A 24945-nucleotide genomic window follows, 5' to 3' on the forward strand; every position below is an offset into this window, starting at 1 on the left:
GTTCTTTCATGTCCTTTGGAAAGACAATTACGTCATATAAATATACACCGCCTAGGCTTCAATCCTCGCAAGACACTGCTTAAAAGGCATATGCTGATGCTGAAGGTGTTCTCAAGGGACTATACAATTCGCAGCGCTTAAATCCAGACAAATAAACTTTTTTAAAAGGAAATTTACTAAAACAAAATGCAAATGAAAATGAAAATCCTTTGACATGTAAGTAGTGGTATATTTCAAGAGTAACATTACTCAATGTAACCCACTTCAGCCGCAATGACCGCCTCCAATTTTGTCCTGAAGCAAAAGCACGCTCTCTTTAAAACAACGCTTTCCATATCCGCGAGTGTTACTTTGATAGCAGTACATAGAGAAACGACATTAGGATGTCTAGTCTTACTGGTAACTCTATCGACTACACTCCAAACATAGTAGTTGAAGGGGTTCAAATCTACCCTCCTTTGACCAGAACATGTCAATGTTATTCCAGCCAGTTTTGGACTAAATGGCTTGTATGCGGTCGTCCTCTGCCATCCGACGCATTTTTTGCTCGCTGACGTTCAATACTGACGCCAATTTCCTCAGAGATTGCTCTGGGTTCTCCGAAATCAGCACCTGAGCCTTTTTGATGACTGTCACAGTTTACGACAAGCGTTTCCTCGAATGAGGTTTCCTCGTCTGGTTAACAGAACCTTCCCCAGATTTCTCTGAAGCATTGTACTTGGCTACAATATCGTAAACTGTTGACCTCGGATACCCGAAGAATCGAACTACTTCAGTTGGCGAACGCCGAGCATGAAGACTTTCGATAATCGCGGTTCTTCGATTGTACTCCGCACTTGTCCGTAACATCTCGGCTATGTTCAGTTTTTGTCTGTTTACTAGATGCCTATGGCTTTCAAGAAGGTCAATCGCGATCTCCAGCGGTATCACGATATGGTGAGAATTTCAAATTGAAATTTGTCCGGATTTAAGCGCCACAACCTTTATATGCTGTCTTCAGCTGATCCTCTGGTGCTTTTTCTAACTGGCGACAACCTCTCTGCAGATCCATGTTACAAAAATGGCTGCGCTCCCCCAGGTTATCCTAATTTTCCATTGTGTTCAGGATCAGATATGCATCTATGACAGTGTGCTTGTTAAGGTACACACACTTGGACACACAAAGTCTTTTGTCGCATCCTGACTATTTTTCAAGATGATTACGACTGCTTCCCCCATTGATTGGTACTTTCCTTAATAATGCCGTCTTATAAATGCTGATAAATAAATGCTCCCGTCACCTGCTGCAGGTGATACGATATTCTGCACAGATTATGATACACATGCTGTTCATTTTCAGTTGGTATTCTAGGCTGTGTCACAGGGGTCACTGCCAAAAATCCAAGATGGTTAAAGAGATGCTTGTTCTCCAACAATAACTGTACTGTTTCTATCCTTCTTACTCCTTTAAGTGGGCTCCTTTTTTCTCATAACGCTACTAAACTGGTGGCTTGCATTTGTATAGACCACTCCATGTCCCCATTTCCATACTTATCTATTTCGACATACTCACTAACCAGATACTGAACCATGTGTCAGTATGGCACTGTCAGCAGTACACTCAGATGTAACAATGTCTCATTGAGTTCTACTATATGCTGACCAGTGCCAATTCTAGCATGACGTTTAAGAATAAATCTAACGCTAAGACTGTGTAGCAACCACCGCCTATATGTGACAAAACTTTCATAAAAAATTAAAAATGTTCTGCCCCAAACCAAAAATTCATTACCACTGAACCTAACAAATGCACATCGCCTCCACCCACTCCACAGGGACTTTCTCCCACAAGTTCCAAACTTGTCACAGACACCTGCAAACCTGTGTCCAATAGGAACTAACGTTTTCTACCATGCACTAAATCATCTAAGCAAAATTCCACCTATGCATATGTTCTGGCTGTGCTTATATTCAATAGGTGCGTCGTGCAGCGGCTCCAGAGCTACTGTTGCTTTTTAGCAGTGTTACCAATCTCACCTCACATCCTCCTACCACATTACCTGTTATGCTTTTCTCTTCAGTCCCGTTTTGGATGTCATTTTTGCCCACATTTCCTACACTGCAGTTGATGGCATTCCTGCTGTATGTAGGCCATTCGTCCATATCTATTACACATAATATCTTTGGTAAAACTCCCTTTCTATACTGAACTTAGGTAACTTCATGTGTCTCTTCCATTGTCTTCATGCTTGGTATGGTTCCAATTTTATTGATACATTCGGCAGTAATCCTCACAAAAAGGTGTCCTCTTAAAGAAGAACCTTACTGGTATCATTTCTTTGTGTCAACTTATATGTATTGACGTTTAGCTTCCTAATGCTGTCCTCATAGTTATTTAATATATTCCCCTTGATTTTGCGACACATTGGTCCACTGATCCCTGCAATACCTACTGCTATTCTTCCTTCTGTATCACTGTATCAAATGCAGCTACAGAATATCACATTTCTGTGAATCCTCAAATTCTCTTGATAACATGACATACTTTTTAGCATGCTTCATCAAACATCACTTGCCCATCTGCAACAGCTGTTCCTCTGACCAACATCTCAGCTTAGTGGCTGTTAATAAGTTGCCTATGAATTCCAACACATTCTTTCCTGCTTTACAAGAAAAAAAAACAAGGGTAGCCATAGCAGCATCTAGGATGGATGCTGACATACTAGATGAGTTTAGCACAATTCTAAGTTACTTGTGTAACCAGTCAATTATAACTGGGACATTTCCTGACTGGCTAAAATATGCAGATGTTAAGCCTCTATTCAAGAAAGGGGATAAAGAGATACCATCAACTACAGACCGATTTCACTGTTGCCAGCATTCTCAAAAATTTTAGAAAAAGTAATGTACAGGCAGCTGCTCAACAATCTGACCACAAATAAAATATTATCAAGAACACAGTTTGGATTTCTGAAGGGTTCTGATATCGAGAAGGCTATTTACACCTACAGTGAAAATGTACTTAATTCATTAAATAACAAATTACAAGCAGCAGGTATTTTCTGTGATTTGTCAAAAGCATTTGATTGTGTGAACCACAACATCCTTTTAAGTAAATTACAATTCTATGGTGTCACGGGCAGTGCTGCAAAATGGTTCAAGTCATACCTCACTAACAGGAAACAAAGGGTGTCAGTGCAAGGGACTAGTGAATTAAGTCATCAGTCGTCATCAGGATGGGAAGAAATTACATGTGGTGTCCCACAGGGATCCATCTTAGGGCCATTGCTTTTTCTTGTATACATTAATGATCTCTCATCAGTTACACTGCCAGAAGCAGAGTTCGTTTTGTTTGCAGATGACACAAGTATTGCAATAAATAGTATGTCAAGTGTAGTTCTAGAAAGATCTGCTAATGATATTTTCATGGATATTAATAAATGGTTTAAAGCCAACTCACTGACATTAAACTTCGAAAAGACTCACTATATGCAATTCAGAACCTGTAAGAGGTTTCCACCCAGCATATGCATAAAACACAAAGAAGAGCAGATAGAAGAGGTTGACAGTCTTAAATTCCTGGGATTACAACTTGATAATAAATTCAGTTGGGAAGAGCACACCACAGAACTGCAGAAACACCTTAACAAATCTGTATTTGCAATTCGAGTGTTAGCAGACATAGGCGACATAAAAATGAAAAAGCTTGCATACTTTGCCTGCTTTCATTCCATAATGTCATATGGTATAATATTTTGGGGTAACTCTTCAACTCAAACAAAAGTTTTCAGAGTCCAAAAGCGTGTAATACGTATTATTTGTGGAGTAAATTCACGGACGTCCTGTAGAAACCTCTTCAAAGAACTGGGTATACTAACTACTGCCTCTCAGTATATTTACTCATTAATGAAATTTGTTCTAAATAATATATCTCTTTTTCCAACAAACAGCTCAGTTCATACATACAATACGAGGAACAAAAATGATCTGCACAAGGACTTAAAAGCACTAAGGGGTCAAAAAGGGGTCCACTACTCAGGAACACTCATCTTCAATAATTTGCCAGTAAACATAAAAAATTTAGTTACAAATAAAGATCACTTTAAAAGGAGCCTGAAAGACTTACTAGTGGCCAACTGCTTCTACTGCATTGACGAATTTTTTAATAGAAACAAATGATGTATTGTATATATTCATACTATTAGTATTGTTATTTCAGCTTTAAAAAAAATTGACATGTTTCACATCCACGAGGATCTCCTCAGCACGGATCTATGGAACGAAAACTAATATAATCTAATCTAATCATCCCTTAACCCATCTAATACCTTACATAACTCTGTATTGTCTGCCTGAACGTGTATCGTCTGATTTAACAAGATTTGAACTCCCTCCATAGTGGTAACCTTCTCCATGCCTGGTTTGAAACATTCCAAAGCCTGTGCCCACAACAAAAGGTAAAGTGCTTTAGCAAAAGAACTTACACCAATATCACAATCGCATTTTTTCGCACTGAACACTGTCTAAACCTTACGTCTGAGTGCTACACATAGGAATTCCTTACATTCCTTACATTCCAGGCCTCATACAATTAAACCAAACTCTGCAGTTGACTGAGTACATGATGCACTTTGCCCTAACAAATTACTCCACATACACCTACCTGTATGTAAACTGTAACTGTATCTAAGTCATTGACTTAGTCCCCTGTCAACAGCTGAACTTACCATCCTGCTCTTCCTTTCTGGTTCTACCAGTCTCCTCGTTCACTATATCCCATATTGTTTTTATTTTGTTCCCTGACATTGCTATATTCTCGTAGTGCATTTGTTTAGATGACTGAATTACTTTTTCTTAATATTTTACAGTATTCCTTGTATTTAGCTAAATCATCAGCATTGGAGCTATTCTTGGTTGACAGATACATTTTCCTTTTTGTCTTACAGGAATTCTTTATTCCTTGTGTGATCCATGGTTTTATTATAGACTTCTGTTTAATTTGAGTAACTTTTAAAGGAAAACAGTTTTCAAACATGGTACTGACATTGTTCATGAATGTGTTATATTTTTCATTCATGTCATGAGCACTATAAACATATTTCCAGTTCATATCTTTAAGCAGCTTTCTAAAACACTCAATTTTTGGTTGATTGACTACTTAAGCAAAATCTAAAACACTCAATTTTTGGTTGATTGACTACTTAAGCAGCTTTCTAAAACACTCAATTTTTGGTTGATTGACTACTCTCCTGTACTCAGATTTAGCAGTCTTGATAATCTGCTTAGAATTTACATCTAAAACAAGGAGCTGCTTGTCATGATCTGATAGTCCATTTATTACAGGTTTTATGATATGATTTTGGTTCCTTTGGTTTGTCTATAAAAATGTTATCAATGGATGTCCTTGAGGATTTAGTGATCCTAGTTGGAAAATTTACAGTGTGAGTTAGATTGAAAGACAACATTACTAACTGCAATAAATGTTTACTGGAAGATTGCATTAGAAAATCTGTATTAAAGTCAGCAGCAATCAAAATTTCTTTGTTTCTTCCTGTTAAATAACCCAAAAGAGCTTCTAGATCATTTACGAATAGATTATAATTTCCTGCACATGCTCTGTAAATAGTTACTATTATATAGGATCTGTTATGGAACTCTACTTCTGTTGCACACACTTCTAGATGCTGCTCTAAACAGAATTTATTAATGTCAATGTTCTTGAATTTATGGGAGTTTTTAATAAATGTGGCAACTCCTCCTCCATCCATATCTACTCTGCAGAAGTAGGAAGCTAGCTTAAATCCTGAAATGTCTAACATATCTATACCAGTGGTCACTTGATATTCAGAGAGTCAGATTATGTCAATTTGATTAGATGAATTCATATCATCAATACAAATGAGTAGTTCATCAACTTTGTTCCTGAGTCCCAGAATGTTCTGGTATAATAAAGATAACTGATACTGCATACTAATGGGATTATAACTGCTTTGGCGAAGATGAGCTGGCAGTTTCTGATTACTTTCTGTTAAGCATTGTTTAAATGGAGGCTGTTTGCTAAAATGTGACTCCTGTTCATCTGTTTTCTCAAACTGAGTGTGTCTGCCAATCTCTCTTAAAACTCGTTTTCTTTCCTCCTTCCCTATCCTAGAAAATGCATCCCTCTGACACCCATGACCACTGGTATTTTATCACTTGTGACAGTGTTCCCCCTTAAGTTTCTGCAATCAACCCAGACAGTTTTCCCTTACCTTTCCTATTGAGGTGAAGGCCATGCCTAGTGTAGTCCCACCTATCGATAGCATCCACAGGAATTAAACCAATATGGGACCCTATATCCGTCCTAAGTAGCAACTCCAACTCCAAGTTCACTCTCCCAACGGAAGAGTTCAAATGAGGCCGATCATGGCGTCTCAACACAGACACAAATCCCACACTTGTATGCTTCGTTGCTGATGCTATCTTCACCAGGTCACTCTCTATGGAATATTCAGAGTCTCTGTCAAGCATCACTGTACATACCTGTGTTCTCTAGTAATCACGTCTTGTCTCTCAAACAACGGTGTAAAATTACCTTATTATTCTAATACATTACCGACAAATGAAAGGAAAACAAATAGTATATGGAATAATTTTACTATATAAAACATTCCACATGGGGCTATCGCATTTTATGCTGCCACATACAGTGGAAACATACGAATTTAATGCACATTCTCCATCATCCTCCATACCTTTACAGCAGCATCTATAGCAGTTTGAGTAGATATTTGGAACAAGTTCATAAGACAACCTAGATTTCCCTTCTGTGTCTACATTTATGAAATCGAAACGGGTGCTGAACAGCGTTTTGTGGGCAAACTGCCTACATTATGAATTATAATGGATCAAAAACAGTTCTTTGTAGTAAATACACTCGTATACCATACAATTCAAAAAAGCAACGTAGTCCTCGGAATCGGCAAACCACTGTCTATCCCACGATTTGTTAATATGTCCTATACTTTTTTCATTGTACATAAATGTTTTGTCACCAGTTTTGTCCTTCTTCAAACACCACATGTACACTGGTGACATGCGGTTGTATCTAAGTGCAAAACCAATAAATCGGAAGACAGATATCGAGAATCTCAATACCGAGCAGTGGTTAGCATGCTAGACTCGCATTTTGGAGGACGACGGTTCAAATCCGCTTCCAGCCATACAGATTTGGGTTTTCCGTGATTTTCCTAAATCGCTCCAGGCAAATGCCTGGATGGTTCCTTTGAAAGCTCACTCCGATTTCCTTCCTCATCCTTTACACAATCTGAGCTTGTGTTCCGTACGTAATGACCTCGATGTCGACAAGACGTTAAACACGATCTTCCTTCTTTCCTTCCTTCTCAATACCGACTTACGTACACTATCAAAATAGGCACAAGGATACAGGGTTAAAGCTCAACCTATCCAAAACCTAAGTGGTGCTTATTGATCATTCTAGACTCATTAGCCCAAAATATTGGGCATTTGTGCAATCTTTAACCCTAAATGGGACAAAGACCCCTTCAGAAAGGAGTCTGTGAGTAATATTAGACGAAAATCTAATTGGACTGAGCACTTAACTGCGGTGTGCAAGAAGACATCAGCATCTCTCCATGCCCTACAAAAAAATAAAAATCTCTTCAGTCTTGAGATGAAAAGGAAACTGGTACAAACATTTATACTTCCAGTTATTCATTACAGCTATGTTATCGTGCAAAGCGTTTCTCAGGAAAGCACACGGCGCTTGGAACTGGTTATGAATGCCTGTGTTTGTTATATTTGTGATGTTCGACTCTTTGATCATATTTCATCGTCACATACACGGCTATCCTGACTGTATGCGGACAATCGCAGAGATTTGGTATACTGTGTCTTATCAACAAAGACTGTCCCTTATATCTCTACTCGACCTTAACGCTCTTACTGGAACAAAACCACAGAAACACCTGTTACCATCAGAGCAAAATCCTTTCTATACCACTCCACCGTTCAGCCATTTTCTCGTTCTTAGTAACAGGAACCAGACTCTGGAATAATCTCCCAGATTACATTAGAGTACTGAATTACATCTCCAGCTTCAGAAGACAGATAATGTCATATTTAATAAAGCAATAACAAGAATTACCATTGTCCTTGTACGTACCCATTACCCTTGTATATCCTTCTTTCCAACGAGATCTTACTCTTGACCCAGTATTCTTAGCTGGGGCAGTCTCTTTGAATTTCCATTTCCCAGAATGCGCTAGTTCAGGAAACGTCTATCTTCTACACCTATGAATTCTTTATATATCTGCCACTGTCATTATTATTATTATTAGTGTCATTATGGTTTGTACTGTTTTACTGTTATCACCATTGATGGCAGCAGCTGCAGTAGTACAAGTACTGCTAGTATTAAGTTGATTAGTTCGTAATATAGTTTACTTGCATTGACACTTCAGACACTGAGTTCATTATTTCTTAAGGAACTATGATTTAAAAAAGGTACCGTATGTGAGAAACCCTTGTCCGGTTTAAGAAAGGGCGTGATGGCCCTAATTAGATCAGGTTAAATAAATAAATATGTACATTATTCTCAATTTGAGACCCTAATCTAGCTGTACCTAACGCTGGATATAAAAACCCTCACCATTTATACTGCCGCAAGCAATAGAAATATACGAATTTGATGCACATTATACACCATTCTCCACTCTCTCTACAGCATGGTCTATTACAAACAGTAATCTCTTGAAATTTGAGTAGTTATTTGAAACAACTCCATTAGACAATTAAGATTTCATTGCTGTATCTGCATTAATGAAATCGATACGGCACTGAATAGCATTTTGTGGACAAGCTGCGTACATTGTGAATAATATTAATCAGTGTCGCAATCTACAGCTTGTTACATTGTAAGAGAAAGTAACACAGTTTTCGAAATCGGTAGAGCACTGTCTGTGAACCGACTGTATTATTCACTCGTTGACTTCTGTAAAAGCTATTAGATTACCTAAGACTTAATATGTGAGAGATAGACACTCTTGTGAATAAAATATGTAGTCATAACAGTCTTCTCTTAGAGATCTAATATTAACATCTGTTATTCTTCCACAATGTGATACCTTGTGAATGGAAACTGACATCTTATACACACAAACAATTACGTATAAATTTCAAAATTGACTGTGTTATTCGCTCTTCCACGAAATATTGTACACACTTTACTGCTGTTGAGGAATTCGAGTTCGGTGTTACTGAAGGACGAGAATCTTGATCGTAGATGCACTGATCAGCCAGAACATTATGACCACCGACCTTCTATCGATAGAAACTCGTCCAGGAGATATCAGCGTCACCTGATACTGCTACTCACAATCAGACACACGCACGCTGCATGTAGCATCAGTGAGCGTGCTGTCTGTATGTAGAAGGGGGAAGCCGCGCTATCTATCTGAGTTTGACCGACGGCAGATTGTTATGGCCCAGATGCTCGGTACGAGCATTCCAGAAACTGCTCGACATGTCGGATCTTCGAGAAGTGTTGTGGTGAGTGCCTTCAACATGTGCCGAAATTAAGGTGAAACCATGTTCAGACGTTGTGGGGTTGGGCAGCCACCCCTCATTACAGATTGTCTGAGAGACTGGTAAAACACTACAGGCCATAAACTAACATCAGACTTTAACGATGGGTTGAGTACAAGTGTGTCTGAACACACAGTGCACTGAACACTCCTAACAATGGATCTCCCCAGCCGACGACTCATGCATGTGCCAATGTTAACACCACGACATCAGCAACTACGACTGAAATGGGCATGTGACCATGGGCACTGAATGTTGGCTCAGTGGCAGAGTGATGCATGGTCTGATGAATACCGGTACCTTCTTCATCACGCCAATGGGAGCGCGCGAATGCGTCATCTTCCAAGGGAACAGCTCCTTGACACCTGTACTGCGGGACGGAGATTAATTGGTGGCAGCTCCATTATGCTCTGGGGAACATTCACGTGGGCGTCCATGGCTCCGGTGAAGCTTGTGCAAGGCACCATGGCGGCCAAGGAGTATCTTTCACTGGTTGCAGACCACGAACACCCCTTCATGATAATCACGTTTCCCAATGGCAGTGGCATTTTTCAACAGTATAATGCGCTATGTCAAAAGGCCAGGAGTGTGATTGAATGCTTCAAGGAACACAGTGGCGAGTTCCAGTTGATGTGCTGGCTCCCCATCTGGGATGTGACAGCGCGGCGTCAGAGAACATATCGGCTTTCAGGTAGGTGGTCTTAATGTTCTGGATGATCAGTGCATATCTTGCACTCCTTCAGATGAACCAGTACCGTTGCTCCAAATTTGGTGGTGAGATATTTTGCACTCAGTGTCAGATGGCCCCACTCCTTCTCCAACTTTGGCAGTATTACAGTGCGTACTGCACTCTGCAGACGCTTCAACTTGTGGAACATGGAATCTCCGCTCTCATATATTGCAGCAAGTAATTGATAAGCAAAATATATCGCTTCTGATTCTCATTATATTCTTCTTCGTACCTTTATTTTTTCCGAAGAAAGTGACTGTGATACCGACTCTCCAAAAATTGAGCCTCAGCTGTAAGCTTCCTAGAGAGTTTTTCCAGCTTTTATAGCACGCCTTCCGGTTGAATCACCAGACAAAAAACTGAACCTCTCCATTGTCTTAAGACTCTTGCAGAGAAAAGAGATAAGCTGGACTTTGCTTCTCTGCACTGCAACTCGTGTGAAAATAAATTGTGGTAAAAATATTCCTTTTAACGAGCGCTCACTAATAATTAAAGCCGTAGTGCACCTGCTTAAGTACAACAGTAACATGAGCTATCTCAGTGCTGGCTGTGGCCTTTTGACGTATAACGCTGCAGCGGTATCTCTCGCAAACCGTTAGTAATGCTTGCTCGCTTGTCTCACGCTATATGCTGTTGACGTAAAACTGGCTCCATTATTTGGCTAATATAATGAAATAATAAGCAACCAGTTGGATAGAATAAATTTAATTTCTCTACCGGTTTCAGGTTCTTAGTGCACTTCTTCAGAAAGTTATGCCTACCGCATTATTTGCTAGTGTCAATAACAAAGTGCATACAGCAGAATGCCACGGTCACAGCTCACAATGACTGTGTGAGGTAAGTTTTATTCAGAGACTGTGAACTACATGATCATGAAACTTTGCTGTATGCACTTTATTATAGACACTATCTAGCAAATAATGCGATTGGCAAGTGCCTGAAACCGGTAAGAAAATTAAATTTCTTTTATGCAAGTGGTTGCTTATTATTGCATTATATACGACTACACTTGCTGACGTTGGATAAAATACTAAATATTTGGCTAATATTTTCAATTATTCTGCGGTAGCGAATACGATCTCTCACCATCTGTTACAGTCTCCCAGTCCTTCACTCGAGTATTTACAACAGCCACTGTGAATTTCAGAAAATAATCAAACCTTGTCAGCTGAGTGCCTGCTTATTTGCATTCTTTATTCTCATTTGCACTGTGCTACGAGGTATTTATTTATTTATTTATTGCAGGATGACCGATACTTCATGATGCAAAATTATAACATACAAACGTGTCCAATTTATTTCCACTCTTTAATCTATACTGAAGTGTGCTATGGTATACTTTAAAAGTATTAGCTGCCTTTTCAATTGATATACAAAAAATGTTTTGCCTTGCATAAATCTTCAGGAAGCTATTTGCCACCCATCTAAAACATAAAGAAAATAGGGACAATACCTGGTTTCATTTAACATCAACAACTATGTGATGCAAAAAAATAATGCTCACCTATATGTTGTGTATAATCAGTAGTATGAGACAAATGGACTGTTAATCGCTCATCGTCCAAAGAAGAAGTAATAAAGTTGGCTTGTACTATGGCTCTTAAATACAGAAGACCGCTGCTCTCATCACTATTGTGCGTGACAAGAGGGACAACTTTATTTCCCAAATACTCTAGTAGCGCACAGAATGAATATTATTAGGGAAATGATGAGGTGAATTTAGTTGCCAAAAACGTAATGTTTTATTCAACAACAGCTATGTGTTGTAAAAAGCAGGGTTTAGCTCGATGCTGTGTATTATCAGTAGGATGAGACAATGTATCTCTGCTACCACTGTTACTTGCTTGATGTTCAAACAACAACTACACCTATTATATAGTTGCGCTCACCAGTACTCACAAAAATGGTTTTCTTTTCATATACTCTCTTTTTTCATGATTGAGTCATTGTCTCTCTCGGATTTCACATGGTTTATAAAATAAAAAGATAGAGGTTCGTCACTATTATGTCTTTGATTCACAAAAAATTGCGGGGAATCCCCTTCAGACTTTTTACTTAGAATCTTGCTCTGATACACAAGAAATTTCTTGGAAAGGAATCCGCTTCAGACGTTTTTTCTGAGTAAGCCTCGCCCTCTTCGCGATAATACAAGTTATGTTGTCTACCCTGTCATTCACGATGGTGTGCGGGCAGTGGGTCTCCTGCATTTAAGAGACTTAGTGTTAACTACCTTTATCAGTTGTTTGGGCGTCGAGCGATTAAAAGTGTATTGACTATATACATTATCTAGGTGAGCCATACTTTTTCTGTATCACATAGTTGCTGATATTGAATGAAACGAGGCATCGCCAATTTCCTTGATGTTTCAGGTAACACCAAGCTGCAAAGGACTGTAGAAAAAGAATGAAGTCCAATGTTGGACACATTTCTACAGTCAGAGCTCAGCAGCGCTTGAGATTGTGTAAAGGACGACGACATTGGACAGCGCACGACTGGAAACAAGTTATCTGAAATGATGTGCGCTACCTGTCATCAGAGAAGTGCGGAGGTGACGAAGGTGTTACGGCATGGGGCTATTTTCTGTGCGTAGGACTAGGTCCCTTTATTGCACTTAAGAAGACGCTAAATTAAGAAGGATATTAAGACGTTTTACAATATTGTGTATTTCGTATGGTAGAAGAGCAGTTCGGAGACAATGAATGTTTTTATCAACATGACAATGCTCCATATCGTCATGTATCATCTGTGAAACAATGACTTTTGAAGAATAATATTTCTGAAGTGGACCAGCCTGCCTCAAGTCCCGACGTGAATCCCATGGAACACCTATAGAATGAGTTAGAACGCCGACTTCGCTCCAGTCCTGATCAGCGGACATGGCTATTTCCGGCTATTGTGGAAGAATGGGCTGCCATTTTCCCATAGACGTTCAGGTGTCTCATCGAAAGTCTTCCCAGCAGAATACAAACATCATAAAGGCAAAGGTTGGGTATATCCCGCATTAATTTTTACATGTTACAGTTTTCTTTTGCTACCACTGTTTTCTGTTACATGAAACACTCGAAAGCGATAGACAATAATATTTACTGAAGAAAGGAACTTCATTTATCGCCTAAAAGTGTTATGACGTCTGATGAAACTACTAGAAAGAACTACTGGGAGACATTTTATCGGCTGAGAAACGTACGCAGCTAGTTCATTCGGAAAGAGTCCCTCATAATTCTTTATTTTTGAATAAGTTTCCTTTAATTTACGTCTATGGTCACAAACTTTTTGTTAACAGGTTACCGGTTTCGGTCTATAGTGACAATCATAAGATCTGTTTTATAAAAACAAAGTCCTAATGTACTGCAGCCATAGTGGTATCGTCAAATGTTAAATGCAAAATCAGCACCAGCATCGTCAAATATATATAAATAACGGTATATTGATAATTTTTACTTATGGACCGTCTGACAGCAACTGAATAAAACACTATTTTAGTGTCATATGCGTTTCGCCTTTATTTTCTGCAAGGCATCATCAGTGGCAGATTGCGTGGACAGTTTCTCACATATTACACTCCTGTTACATTTTTGGTGTTCTTCTTCTTCTTATGAATGCCAATTTGCAGTTTTTCCCCACATTCCACAGTACTATGAACTGAACGCTTGTTTCAATGCAAATTATCAATATACCGTAATATTACACGCAACTGAGGAAGACAGGACCACAAACGTCGAAGATATATAAATAACACCGTTTGCGCGAGTCATGTTGTCAGTAGCACTTTATTTTTGGTTCGAAACAGCACACACTCGATTATGGACTTCCGCAGAAGAGTAAAAAAATCATAACAGGGGGTATTACTGTGTATGGAGTTAGGTAAAAAGACAAGCACTTTCTAGAAGACACACTCTGCAGGGTAATAGGCGTGCTCAATGTTGTCTCCCCGCAAGGATGCCGCCGGCCTCCTACCAATGCTGAGACACAAACTCATTACGTGGATGGGAATTCTCTCTCGATAATACAAATCAATGTTGATGTGGTTTGCACCACGATTATTTTTTTTAATGTAGGATGCCTCCTATAGTTCTCGCTAGAGACTTGTAGTCGAGGACGGAGAAGCCTTTTGCAAGTTTCAACTCGCCTTTCTTGTCCTTCTCTCGGAAAAAAACAGGTGTCTCACATTGCTATGTTTATGTTTCTTCATCCTTGTTGTCTGTGGGAAACGGGTATTACCAAGAATGTTTACTGCGAAATCCCTGATTCAGCACATGAGATAAGAAATTCCTCCTAACTCAGCAGAAAGGCATACTGTAAAAGCCAGGAATACTCGCTTAAAAGCTATCAGTCTGGTGCCAGACCTTTGGAGAGTCGACACAGCAGTCACTGTCTTCGGAAAAATATGTGAGCACAAAAGAAGAATACAATAAGAATCAGTACCGATATATTTTGGTTATCAATTGCTTGCTGTAACTAACGAAAGCAGTAATTCCACGTTACAGAACTTGATGGGTCTGGGGAGCGTAGTACGCACTACGAGATCCTCAACGTTGGGAAGAAAGCGGCGCCACCCGACACTGAGCGCAAAACGGAGTCGCCACCAAATCTGGAGCAACGGTGATGGTCCATCTGAAGAAGTGCAAGATATATTTAGCATCAAAATTCTCGACGATCAATACTGCCGAGCTCGTCTTCCTCAACAGCTGTAAGGAGGGAAGAGACAATAAGACAGACACAGTCGGTTTTCAAATTATCGACATTTAATTGTTTGTACAAATAGTCAGTTTCTATCCACAAAGTGTCACACAGTCGAAGAATAAGACATGTTAATATTGGATCTCTAAAAGAAAACTGTTGTGACTCCTTATTTTATTCGCAAGAGTGTTTATCTGTCACATGTATAAAGTCACAGGTGATCTAAAAGCTTTTACAGAAGTCAATGAGTGAATGATAACAGTCGCTTCAAAAAGAGTGCTTTTCCAATCCGAACACTATGTTGTTTTCGAAGTGTACAATAGATACGAGTGTGTTTGCTGCACAGAACTATTTCCGTTCCAGTATAACAAACCAGTAGATTGCTACATTCAAGGTATATTATTCGCAATGTACCCAGTTTGCCCACAACATGCTTTCAGTGCCTTTTAGATTTCATTAATGCAGCTACAGCAGTGAAACACTGGTTGTCGAGTGGGGTTGTTTCAAATATCTACTCAAATTGCAAGGAACTACTATTTGTGATAGACGATGCTACAAAAACTGTGGAGGATGATGTAGTAGATGGATAACATTCGTATATTTACACTGTGTATGAAAGTATACAGGGTGAAGCTATATTCGCGCACTCGGACTTCGCAGCGCGACTCCACACATGCCAGCAATAAAAAAATTGTTTCTCACAAAATTTCATCCGGCGAGTACATCCGGCAGAAAAAGGACGTTATAGATTGGCAATCTGGCAACACTGTAACCACATGTATGGTAACTACTGTACCTCTGACAGGAGAAACTGCAAATGCTATAGGGTTGGTGCAGTACTTAGCGTTTTGGGATAGCATGCAGGAGGTCCATGGTTCAATCCTGGGTTGAGGCATATGTATTTTATTTGGTAAATGTAGTTCAGGTGGTACAGTATCTGCCATTTTAACAATCAACAACGATTGCAGCAGGTCCTCTAGAATACATTTGCACTTAAATACTAGAATCGTAGAAATGGAAGATTGGTGAACTTTGAAAGAAGCCCTTTCTATGTCGTGGGCGTTAATTTATTTACACCACTTCATCTACTAGATGCAAAACCTCACATTACCAGTAGGACTAGCAATGTGCTTTGTGAATAATGTCCAAACTTGGTTACTATTTGTATGTGTTATCACCATAGTCGGACTAATTATACCTGAGTCTGTTAACCACATGCTGTTTAGTGTATATCTCAACGCATTATTATTATTATTCTATTAATGGGATTGTGGAAACATAACATCGATCACTGTTAGGAAAACAGTGTAATTTGAAACCGCACATTTCACAATTAGCGATGTTGCGATGAATCATGCAGAACAATATCTGTCAGACGGGTAATGCGCATTAGGTGGAACTGTGAGCAGGACTGACAGCGTGTTTATACTTTATGCACTGTCCACCAGGCAGGATACTGGTACTGTGTCCCACTTCAACAGCTAAATATGGGAAAATAACAAGTCCTCTGAAAAATAAAAGCTCGTATGGAGATGGAAATCTATTAAAATGTACATAGACGTGTTGTCTGAAATACTTTAACACATTAACAAGACTCTTTTTCTAGAGAGGTTATGTGACGTGATTGGAGACCAGTCAATAATTATCAGTGTATCATAGATAACCTCATTTCTATAAACTTCTTGAGAAATCAATATAGTTCGAATAGTTTTCTAACTAAAAATTGTTATATAACGATGTTTACGATCCTAAAGTGATAAATAATAATCACTGAAATATAAATCAAGTCCCAGTTCACTTTGCTGAAATAAATTTATATGAAGCTTGTTAACTTTTTCTCAGAATTTGTCCCATTCTCTCTCTACCAGTAGCCTTGATTTTAAACACCTTCTGTACTTTTGTTTGGTTATTTATATCCTCACAGCAACCATTATTTTTTATCATTCATGAGCTTAATTTCTCAATGTAATGGAGTCAGCAGCATTAGGTACTGTCAATCTATTGGGGGAGGGGGGGAGGTGAGAGGGCAGGTGTAGGCTAATCATGGTGGCTGTTCTGGCTTCCTCACCCAGGGTATGATAATTCACCAATGGGGAGCAGAAGCAAATTCAGCAGTACTCATACTGCAACTATTCACACTTATTAAACTTAGTTATGATATACCGAGCTTGAGTTTTCTTTCCAGTTGGCAGGATGGTGCCCACAGACCTTGGTGGCAGTGTGCTATCAGTGTATCGGTCGCTGCTATAAACAGTGCAGTATGGCTTGGAGCAGAGCATTCTAACAGGACGGGCACCTGACAGTGGCTGATGCTGAGTCAATGCACATGACACAGTCGTGATTTGTGGCCAGATGACGGATCCGTGGTGTTACTAGCTGGTCTGACAACAATGGTGGCAGCCAGGGAGTGAATCGGCCAGTCGACGACTGGTTGAGGGCGTCCAATGACTGCAGTTGCTACGTTGGCGGTAGTTAGTAGCATCCCAATTCGACCTTTGGGCTGGTACTAGATGCGGAACCATGCCAATGTTGACTGACAGACTGATGCTAATGGCTGCACAAGAGGATGCTGACTCAGTTGCAATGCTTTTATGGATCCTAAGGCAGGTGCCCACTCAACAATGGTTGAGGCTTGATAATCTTAGGTGACAGAGCTGGTGCTGTTTTCTCTATCTGATTGAAAGTATCTGGACTCCCATATATAATGCGAATTAGCCACTAGGTGCCATGAGAGGTGGACATGCAAATATAGAAGGAGGTGGAGAGAGTTGTCTTGTCAGTAGAGGAGTACTAACAACACAATGGGTCTGTCAGAAAAGATCAATGACTTCGAACATGGACCAGTCTTGTGATGTCATCCGAGTAACATGTCGTGCAGAGACATTTCAACCCTTATGAAGCTGCTCTGGTCGACTGTGTGTGATGTGATTCTCAAGTGGAAATGGGAGAGAACAAGCACACCTAAACCAAGACTAGGCGGACCTCATGCGCTGATGGACACAGACCATCAAGCAATACAAAGGGTGGTTGAGAAAATCGAGTGAAATCCGCGGAAGGAATCACTTTTGACTTCCAAAGTGCTACCAGCAGTCCAGCTAGCACATTAAAAGGAATGAGATACAATGGAAGAGTAGCCACACATTTGTGTAGTCAATGCTAGGTGACGCTTTGGGGCCGGCCGGTGTGGCGGTGTGGTTCTAGGCGCTTCAGTCTGGAACTGTGTGAGCGCTAAGGTCGAAGGTTCGAATCCTGCCTCGGGCATGGATGTGTGTGATGTCCTTAGGTCAGTTAGTTTTAAGTAGTTCTAAGTTCTAGGGGACTGATGACCACAGATGTTAAGTCCCATAGTGCTCAGAGCCATTTGAACCATTTGACGCTTCGGGTGATGGAAAGAGCGATGCCGCTGGACAGTGGACGACTGAAGACGAGGGACTTGATTGGACAACGTTGCCTGTCATTATGTGTAGTGTCAACACTGAAGGAGGTGTTTTTTGTGGTTAAGGTGTGTTCCCCTTTATCCGCTTAAGAAACTGGTAAATGCAGAAAGATATGAACACAAATGGTTCAAATGGCTCTGAGCACTATGGGACTTAACTTCTGAGGTCATCAGTCCCCTAGAACTTAGAACTACTTAAACCTAACTAACCTAAGGACATAACACACATCCATGTCCAAGGCAGGATTCGAACCTGCGACCGTAGCAGCAGCGCCGTTCCGGGCTGAAGCGCCTAGAACCGCTCGGCCACACAGGCCGGCGATATGAACACATTTTACAGCAATGTGTACAGTGTACGATAGGAGAACAACTCAGAGAGGATGATTATTTGTGTCAGCATGGCAATACACAGTGTCACAAAGCAGCTCGTCTAAGGCAATGGTTTGTGTACAATAACATTGCTGAAATGACCTAGCCTTCCCAGAGTCCCGACCTGAACCTAATGGAACACCTTCAGGATGAACTGGAACGTCGACTTCGCTCCAGACGCCAGCACCCAACATCACGACTTTCTGTGGTTTCGCCTTTTGAGGAAGAATAGGCTGTCATTTCACTACCGCCATTCAGACACCTCACTGAAAGTGTCCCCAGCAGAGTTAAAGCCGTTGCAAAGACAAAGGGGTTGACACACCACTTATTAATGTCGACTGATAAGTATGTGGACGCTTTTGAGCAGATAGTGTATATGCCATCACTCAGACCCAGTGTATTGTCATGTAGGCGCTGCAAGTGTTACGTAGTTCCTCTGTTGTAATGCTGCAATGGAGTCCTGTATTTTTGTAAGTGATGGCTACCAATTGATGGTCAAACAATGTGTGTTGCCTGACAGGTGGTATAATGCTGAAGTAGCAGCTTTCAGCTTCTGGCGGCAGTTTTATGTTCAAGTGGATGATCTGTTCTATTTTCGTATACTTACATACATAACTGGAAGCTTTAACCATGGAAATGTGACACTTGAGTCAAGTGAATAAAGAAATGAGTTTCTTATTGATGTTTCTTCCAGTTTAGTGGTAAAAATTACTTATCTGAACTTGTTTACTATAGTGGTTAACCTTTTTTGTTTAATAGTTACAGTATATCAAATTGCAGCCCGCCCGGTTATCCGTGCGGTCTATCGCACTGCTTTCCAGGCGGGAAGGCGTGCCAGTCCCTGACACGAATCCGTCCGACGGATTAGTGTCGACGTTCGGTGTACCGGCCAGTCTGTGGATGGTTTTAAGGCGGTTTTCCATCTGCCTCGGCGAATGCGGGCTGGTTCCCCATATTCCGCCTCAGTTACACTACAGTGTGTCGGCGATTGCTGCGCAAACACTTTCTCCACGTACCCGTACACCATAATTACTCTACCACGCAAACATTGGAACCACACACGTCTGTGAGACGTTCCCGGGAGGTGGTGGGGGGTAATCCACTGTGGGCAAACAGCAGAATAACCCTGAGTTCGGTGTGGGACGGTGGTAGGGTGAGTGGACTGCCGTAGCCTGTTGTGGGATTGTGAACCAGTGAGGCCTACGGCGGGGACGACGCCTCTCCATCATTTCTAGGTTCCCGGTTCTATACAATACAGTACAAAACCTTGAATTGTGCTTGAGTGTGGCATTGGCGTATTAAATAAAAGGGCTGGGAGCAACAGCGTCAAGAATGTAAGAAGATTAGTCATAAGCTTTTATTTTTATAAACAAAATACTACTGTACCATGGTTATAAAAATACAATTATCAAATTACTATTATCAGTGAAATAAAATACAGTTCGTCCATTTTCGGTAACAACATTCTCAGGGTCGTTACCAACATTTAAAATGGTGGTTGCTAAGACACAACTGGAACTAGCATGCAGGCCTGGATGAGAGAGCTGTAGTGCAGTTCATTTATCATGAGATGGTCGGTCTGCTGGAGGCGTGGCAGACGAAGGTAGCCTACCTGAGCGGCGGCGTGGGTGCAGCTGCTGGCACTGGATGTCTGGCATTGGTGACAGTGGTCCCAGTCGCCAACCAGGAACAGTCCTCTCTGCTGTCTTGACGACAGCCCTCCCCTCGGATGATCTCTTCACGTTCTCCACGGTCCTCTTCCTAAATGTGGCCATATTCCAACTCGGGTTGGTAAAATGGTGCGATTTATCGGGGAGGGGGGGGGGGGGGGGGCGGCACCCAGCCGACCACAATCAGTCATCAAGAGCGCCTGAAGACGGCAACAAATCAGCTTGCCGTAATATCGCACCTTTTTGACGACGATGCCAGGTGAATACTCCTGAACATTTGAAAAGAGTCATGGAAGATTAGCATATCTCTTTCACACTGAAGGCACTGAATGCTGGAAAACGGCAGTTTACATGTTTGCTTATCTGTCTACAAACAGATTCCAATTGTGACCATTATCAACAAAATTTTTCTCCAGTTTCTTAGAGCTTGTTAGAGAAATTTAAAAACACATTCTGACTTGAGACAAAGATAGAAATAATACACTCCTGGAAATGGAAAAAAGAACACATTGACACCGGTGTGTCAGACCCACCATACTTGCTCCGGACACTGCGAGAGGGCTGTACAAGCAATGATCACACGCACGGCACAGCGGACACACCAGGAACCGCGGTGTTGGCCGTCGAATGGCGCTAGCTGCGCAGCATTTGTGCACCGCCGCCGTCAGTGTCAGCCAGTTTGCCGTGGCATACGGAGCTCCATCGCAGTCTTTAACACTGGTAGCATGCCGCGACAGCGTGGACGTGAACCGTATGTGCAGTTGACGGACTTTGAGCGAGGGCGTATAGTGGGCATGCGGGAGGCCGGGTGGACGTACCGCCGAATTGCTCAACACGTGGGGCGGGAGGTCTCCATAGTACATCGATGTTGTCGCCAGTGGTCGGCGGAAGGTGCACGTGCCCGTCGACCTGGGACCGGACCACAGCGACGCACAGATGCACGCCAAGACCGTAGGATCCTACGCAGTGCCGTAGGGGACCGCACCGCCACTTCCCAGCAAATTAGGGACACTGTTGCTCCTGGGGTATCGGCGAGGACCATTCGCAACCGTCTCCATGAAGCTGGGCTACGGTCCCGCACACCGTTAGGCCGTCTTCCGCTCACGCCCCAACATCGTGCAGCCCGCCTCCAGTGGTGTCGCGACAGGCGTGAATGGAGGGACGAATGGAGACGTGTCGTCTTCAGCGATGAGAGTCGCTTCTGCCTTGGTGCCAATGATGGTCGTATGCGTGTTTGGCGCCGTGCAGGTGAGCGCCACAATCAGGACTGCATACGACCGAGGCACACAGGGCCAACACCCGGCATCATGGTGTGGGGAGCGATCTCCTGCACTGGCCGTACACCACTGGTGATCGTCGAGGGGACACTGAATAGTGCACGGTACATCCAAACCGTCATCGAACCCATCGTTCTACCATTCCTAGACCGGCAAGGGAACTTGCTGTTCCAACAGGACAATGCACGTCCGCATGTATCCCGTGCCACCCAACGTGCTCTAGAAGGTGTAAGTCAACTACCCTGGCCAGCAAGATCTCCGGATCTGTCCCCCATTGAGCATGTTTGGGACTGGATGAAGCGTCGTCTCACGCGGTCTGCACGTCCAGCACGAACGCTGGTCCAACTGAGGCGCCAGGTGGAAATGGCATGGCAAGCCGTTCCACAGGACTACATCCAGCATCTCTACGATCGTCTCCATGGGAGAATAGCAGTCTGCATTGCTGCGAAAGGTGGATATACACTGTACTAGTGCCGACATTGTGCATGTTCTGTTGCCTGTGACTATGTGCCTGTGGTTCTGTCAGTGTGATCATGTGATGTATCTGACCCCAGGAATGTGTCAATAAAGTTTCCCCTTCCTGGGACAATGAATTCACGGTGTTCTTATTTCAATTTCCAGGAGTGTAGTACGAGCATCGTTGGTGTTTACAGTTCAACTATATTTTGTTTCACATTTTGAACTTCTTAACTAGTGCACTCGCCTCTGATTAACTGATTCATTTTTCATTAATCAGTAATTCTCAGAATTCACTATTTTCCCCTTTTCTTTCTGCGATAGTTCAACTGCTTCTCAGATCAGTTCACACTGAACAGATCAGACTTCGATTGCAGTGCTGAAGTAAAAGCTGAAACATATTAAAATGTGAGATAATGAGCCAGAAAAGATTGACAGAAACAAGATTCAACTAGACAACAATGACCACGTTTGAAGCACTCGAGGAAATGTTTTTAAAGTGTATTCACATGGCTTCATATACAACCAGTACTGAAAGTCGATAGATAGCTAATAAACACATTTCGGAAGATGTCCTATCATAAACTACGTAGTCTACAAAATGACCTAACATTAAGAGACGTTATTTGCAAGTCTGCAAGCAGAATATGAATGAGCCCTTATTTTGTGAAGATGCAGTGGCTGGCCATACATAGACCCGGCAGAAACGGATTTGGCTGGAGGAACCGCCATCTTTTTTCTTGTCATGTGTGCTTAACTTACCAACAGATGGGAGGTCCTGTCGTTCTAAATAGATGCTAGAAGTTCTGCCAAGCTCGTTTTGATAAGGCCAAAGTGATCTCTAGGAAAAGACATCACAATACACCCCACTCGTGACCAACACCAGCTACGAATAGAATGACTCCAAAGTTTCATCGGAGATTTGATTGGTTCACACGAAAAATTGCTTCAACAAGTACCATGTGTGGCATATTTCTCCCTTCTGGGAAGTGACTTCCAGATGCTAGAAAGGGGTAAGAGAGAGGATGAAACGGGGTTTTCAGTTTGATAACGCCGAAGACAGAATATCCAACAAATGTTCTACGAATAACGGCGCTGTACACCGCGAATCACCTCTTCGATATTTCGATGTTCCCTCTTTTGCGCGTGTCTGACCAACATACCACTGCAAGCCACAGTGAAATGAACAATGTACACGTATGTCCCCACTACAATTGTCATTCTTACAATGACCTTTCGCATATCATGTGGAAAAATCTGAATAGAAATTTGGAACTATTCTGCAAGTTTGTTATTGTTTACTGAGCCGTATTTATGTCTCTTGCACACAGGAAAATAAAATTCAGAATAAATAATCAACTAATGTCGTTTCTCATCTATATAAAGATTTTCTTGTAATTTCAGTTGATTTTAACTAAACTATGTAGCCTACTTTATTAAACAATTTGCCACGATCACACTACGATAGCGAAATAAATTTACTTATATATGGGGAGACATTGCAGTAATTTGTTGGAAATACTTTTATGTTTCAGATGCTGCTTGAAAGGCAGAAGACGTGTGAGAATAGTGGACTGCCAGCAGAAAAACGAACTCGAACTCTCTCTGAAGTCAATGCGAAGAACCTGTATAAGAAAATGAAATATATTTCCTGAAAGCAATATGTCATGTTAGTAATCTGTGTAAAAATGCATTGGATAATACAGTGCAGTAGTTCTCGCCTTCTTCAGCCACAGAAATTGGTTTCATTGGGATAATTAATTCTGAAATTTTATTTCTGTTTGTCTTTACTTTCTTCTTCTTCGTCTTTATTTCTTTCCCATTTCTTTTTCTTTCCAATCGCACAACAAAAGACTAGCTCAAGACTCTTAAAGAAGCGGTCATTGTCTGCAGAAGTAGGTTAAGTCTCGCTACCGCTCCACACTTTAACTTACTGTGAGAGCTATCCGTAATAAGAAATAGACGATATATCACGTAGCATTTTTCTACACGTCTTTATTTTAACAAGAACAGACTAGTACTTAGTGATACAATTAGTAGCAGCTAAATAATAGCTGGTATATTAGCTCTGATATGACAAACGTGGGAAAATTGAATGACTGCTCTCTCACGTCCCCTTGTCGGACTGATTAATACAGTGCTTCCAGTAATTCCACCGATCGTTGTTTCCATTTAATGCACACTATTTCGATTGAATATCTGGAAGCACGTCTTTAATGGAAAGATTGTTATTTGGTTAAAAGAACTTTTTAGTAATTTCACTTTGGGTGAGAAGCTAGAGAAAAGCAATAAGTGAACCAACAAGTAAGCAGGCACAAGTTTGATACCTCATTCGCTCATTGATGTGAGTGTACTAGGGTTGTCCAGAAGGTAAGTTTCGATCGATCGCTAAATGGAAACCACAGAGAAAATCAGAAACATATTATTTGCAAGAGTTAGCAACACTTTCCAGATACTTATCTATATAGTCGCCACTCTGACTTAGACATTTGTAGGAGCGTTATACCAAATTTCCAGCACCATCGTCATAGAAGGCAGCCACCTATGCTTTCCGATAATTCTCTACGCTGGTCTGTAGCGCGTAGCCTGCGCCCAAGTGTTGTCTTCGTATCCAGCGTTTCATGTGAACAGAGGTGATACTCAGGAAGAGCCCATTATGGCTGTGTTGTTGGTGATGAAACACTTTCCATCGAAAAGGCTGCAGGAGCGTCTTCACTGCCCCTACAGAGTCCGGCTGAGAATCACCATGAAGAAGCAAGTGCA

The 24945-nt window shown here is 41.3% G+C and overlaps 1 protein-coding gene across 2 annotated transcripts in view; it reads left to right on the forward strand.

The window, feature by feature from the left end:
* LOC126263186 (uncharacterized) overlaps positions 1–23855 on the forward strand; it is a 269073-nt gene extending 245218 nt beyond the window's left edge. Inside the window, exon 3 of one of the 2 annotated variants that reach the window (XR_007546861.1) lies at positions 23718–23841. Coding sequence is in view for 1 of the 2 variants with exons in the window: in XM_049960243.1 (XP_049816200.1) it covers positions 23718–23837 (120 nt within the window). In the remaining variant the exon portion in view is untranslated. Of the gene's footprint in view, positions 1–23717 lie in introns of both variants that reach the window. The other variant, XM_049960243.1, reaches the window with a different exon arrangement.
* The last annotated feature ends 1090 nt before the right edge of the window (positions 23856–24945 follow it).

This window comes from Schistocerca nitens, chromosome 6 (genome assembly GCF_023898315.1).
Source record: "Schistocerca nitens isolate TAMUIC-IGC-003100 chromosome 6, iqSchNite1.1, whole genome shotgun sequence".
NCBI classification, from domain to species: Eukaryota; Metazoa; Arthropoda; class Insecta; order Orthoptera; family Acrididae; genus Schistocerca; species Schistocerca nitens.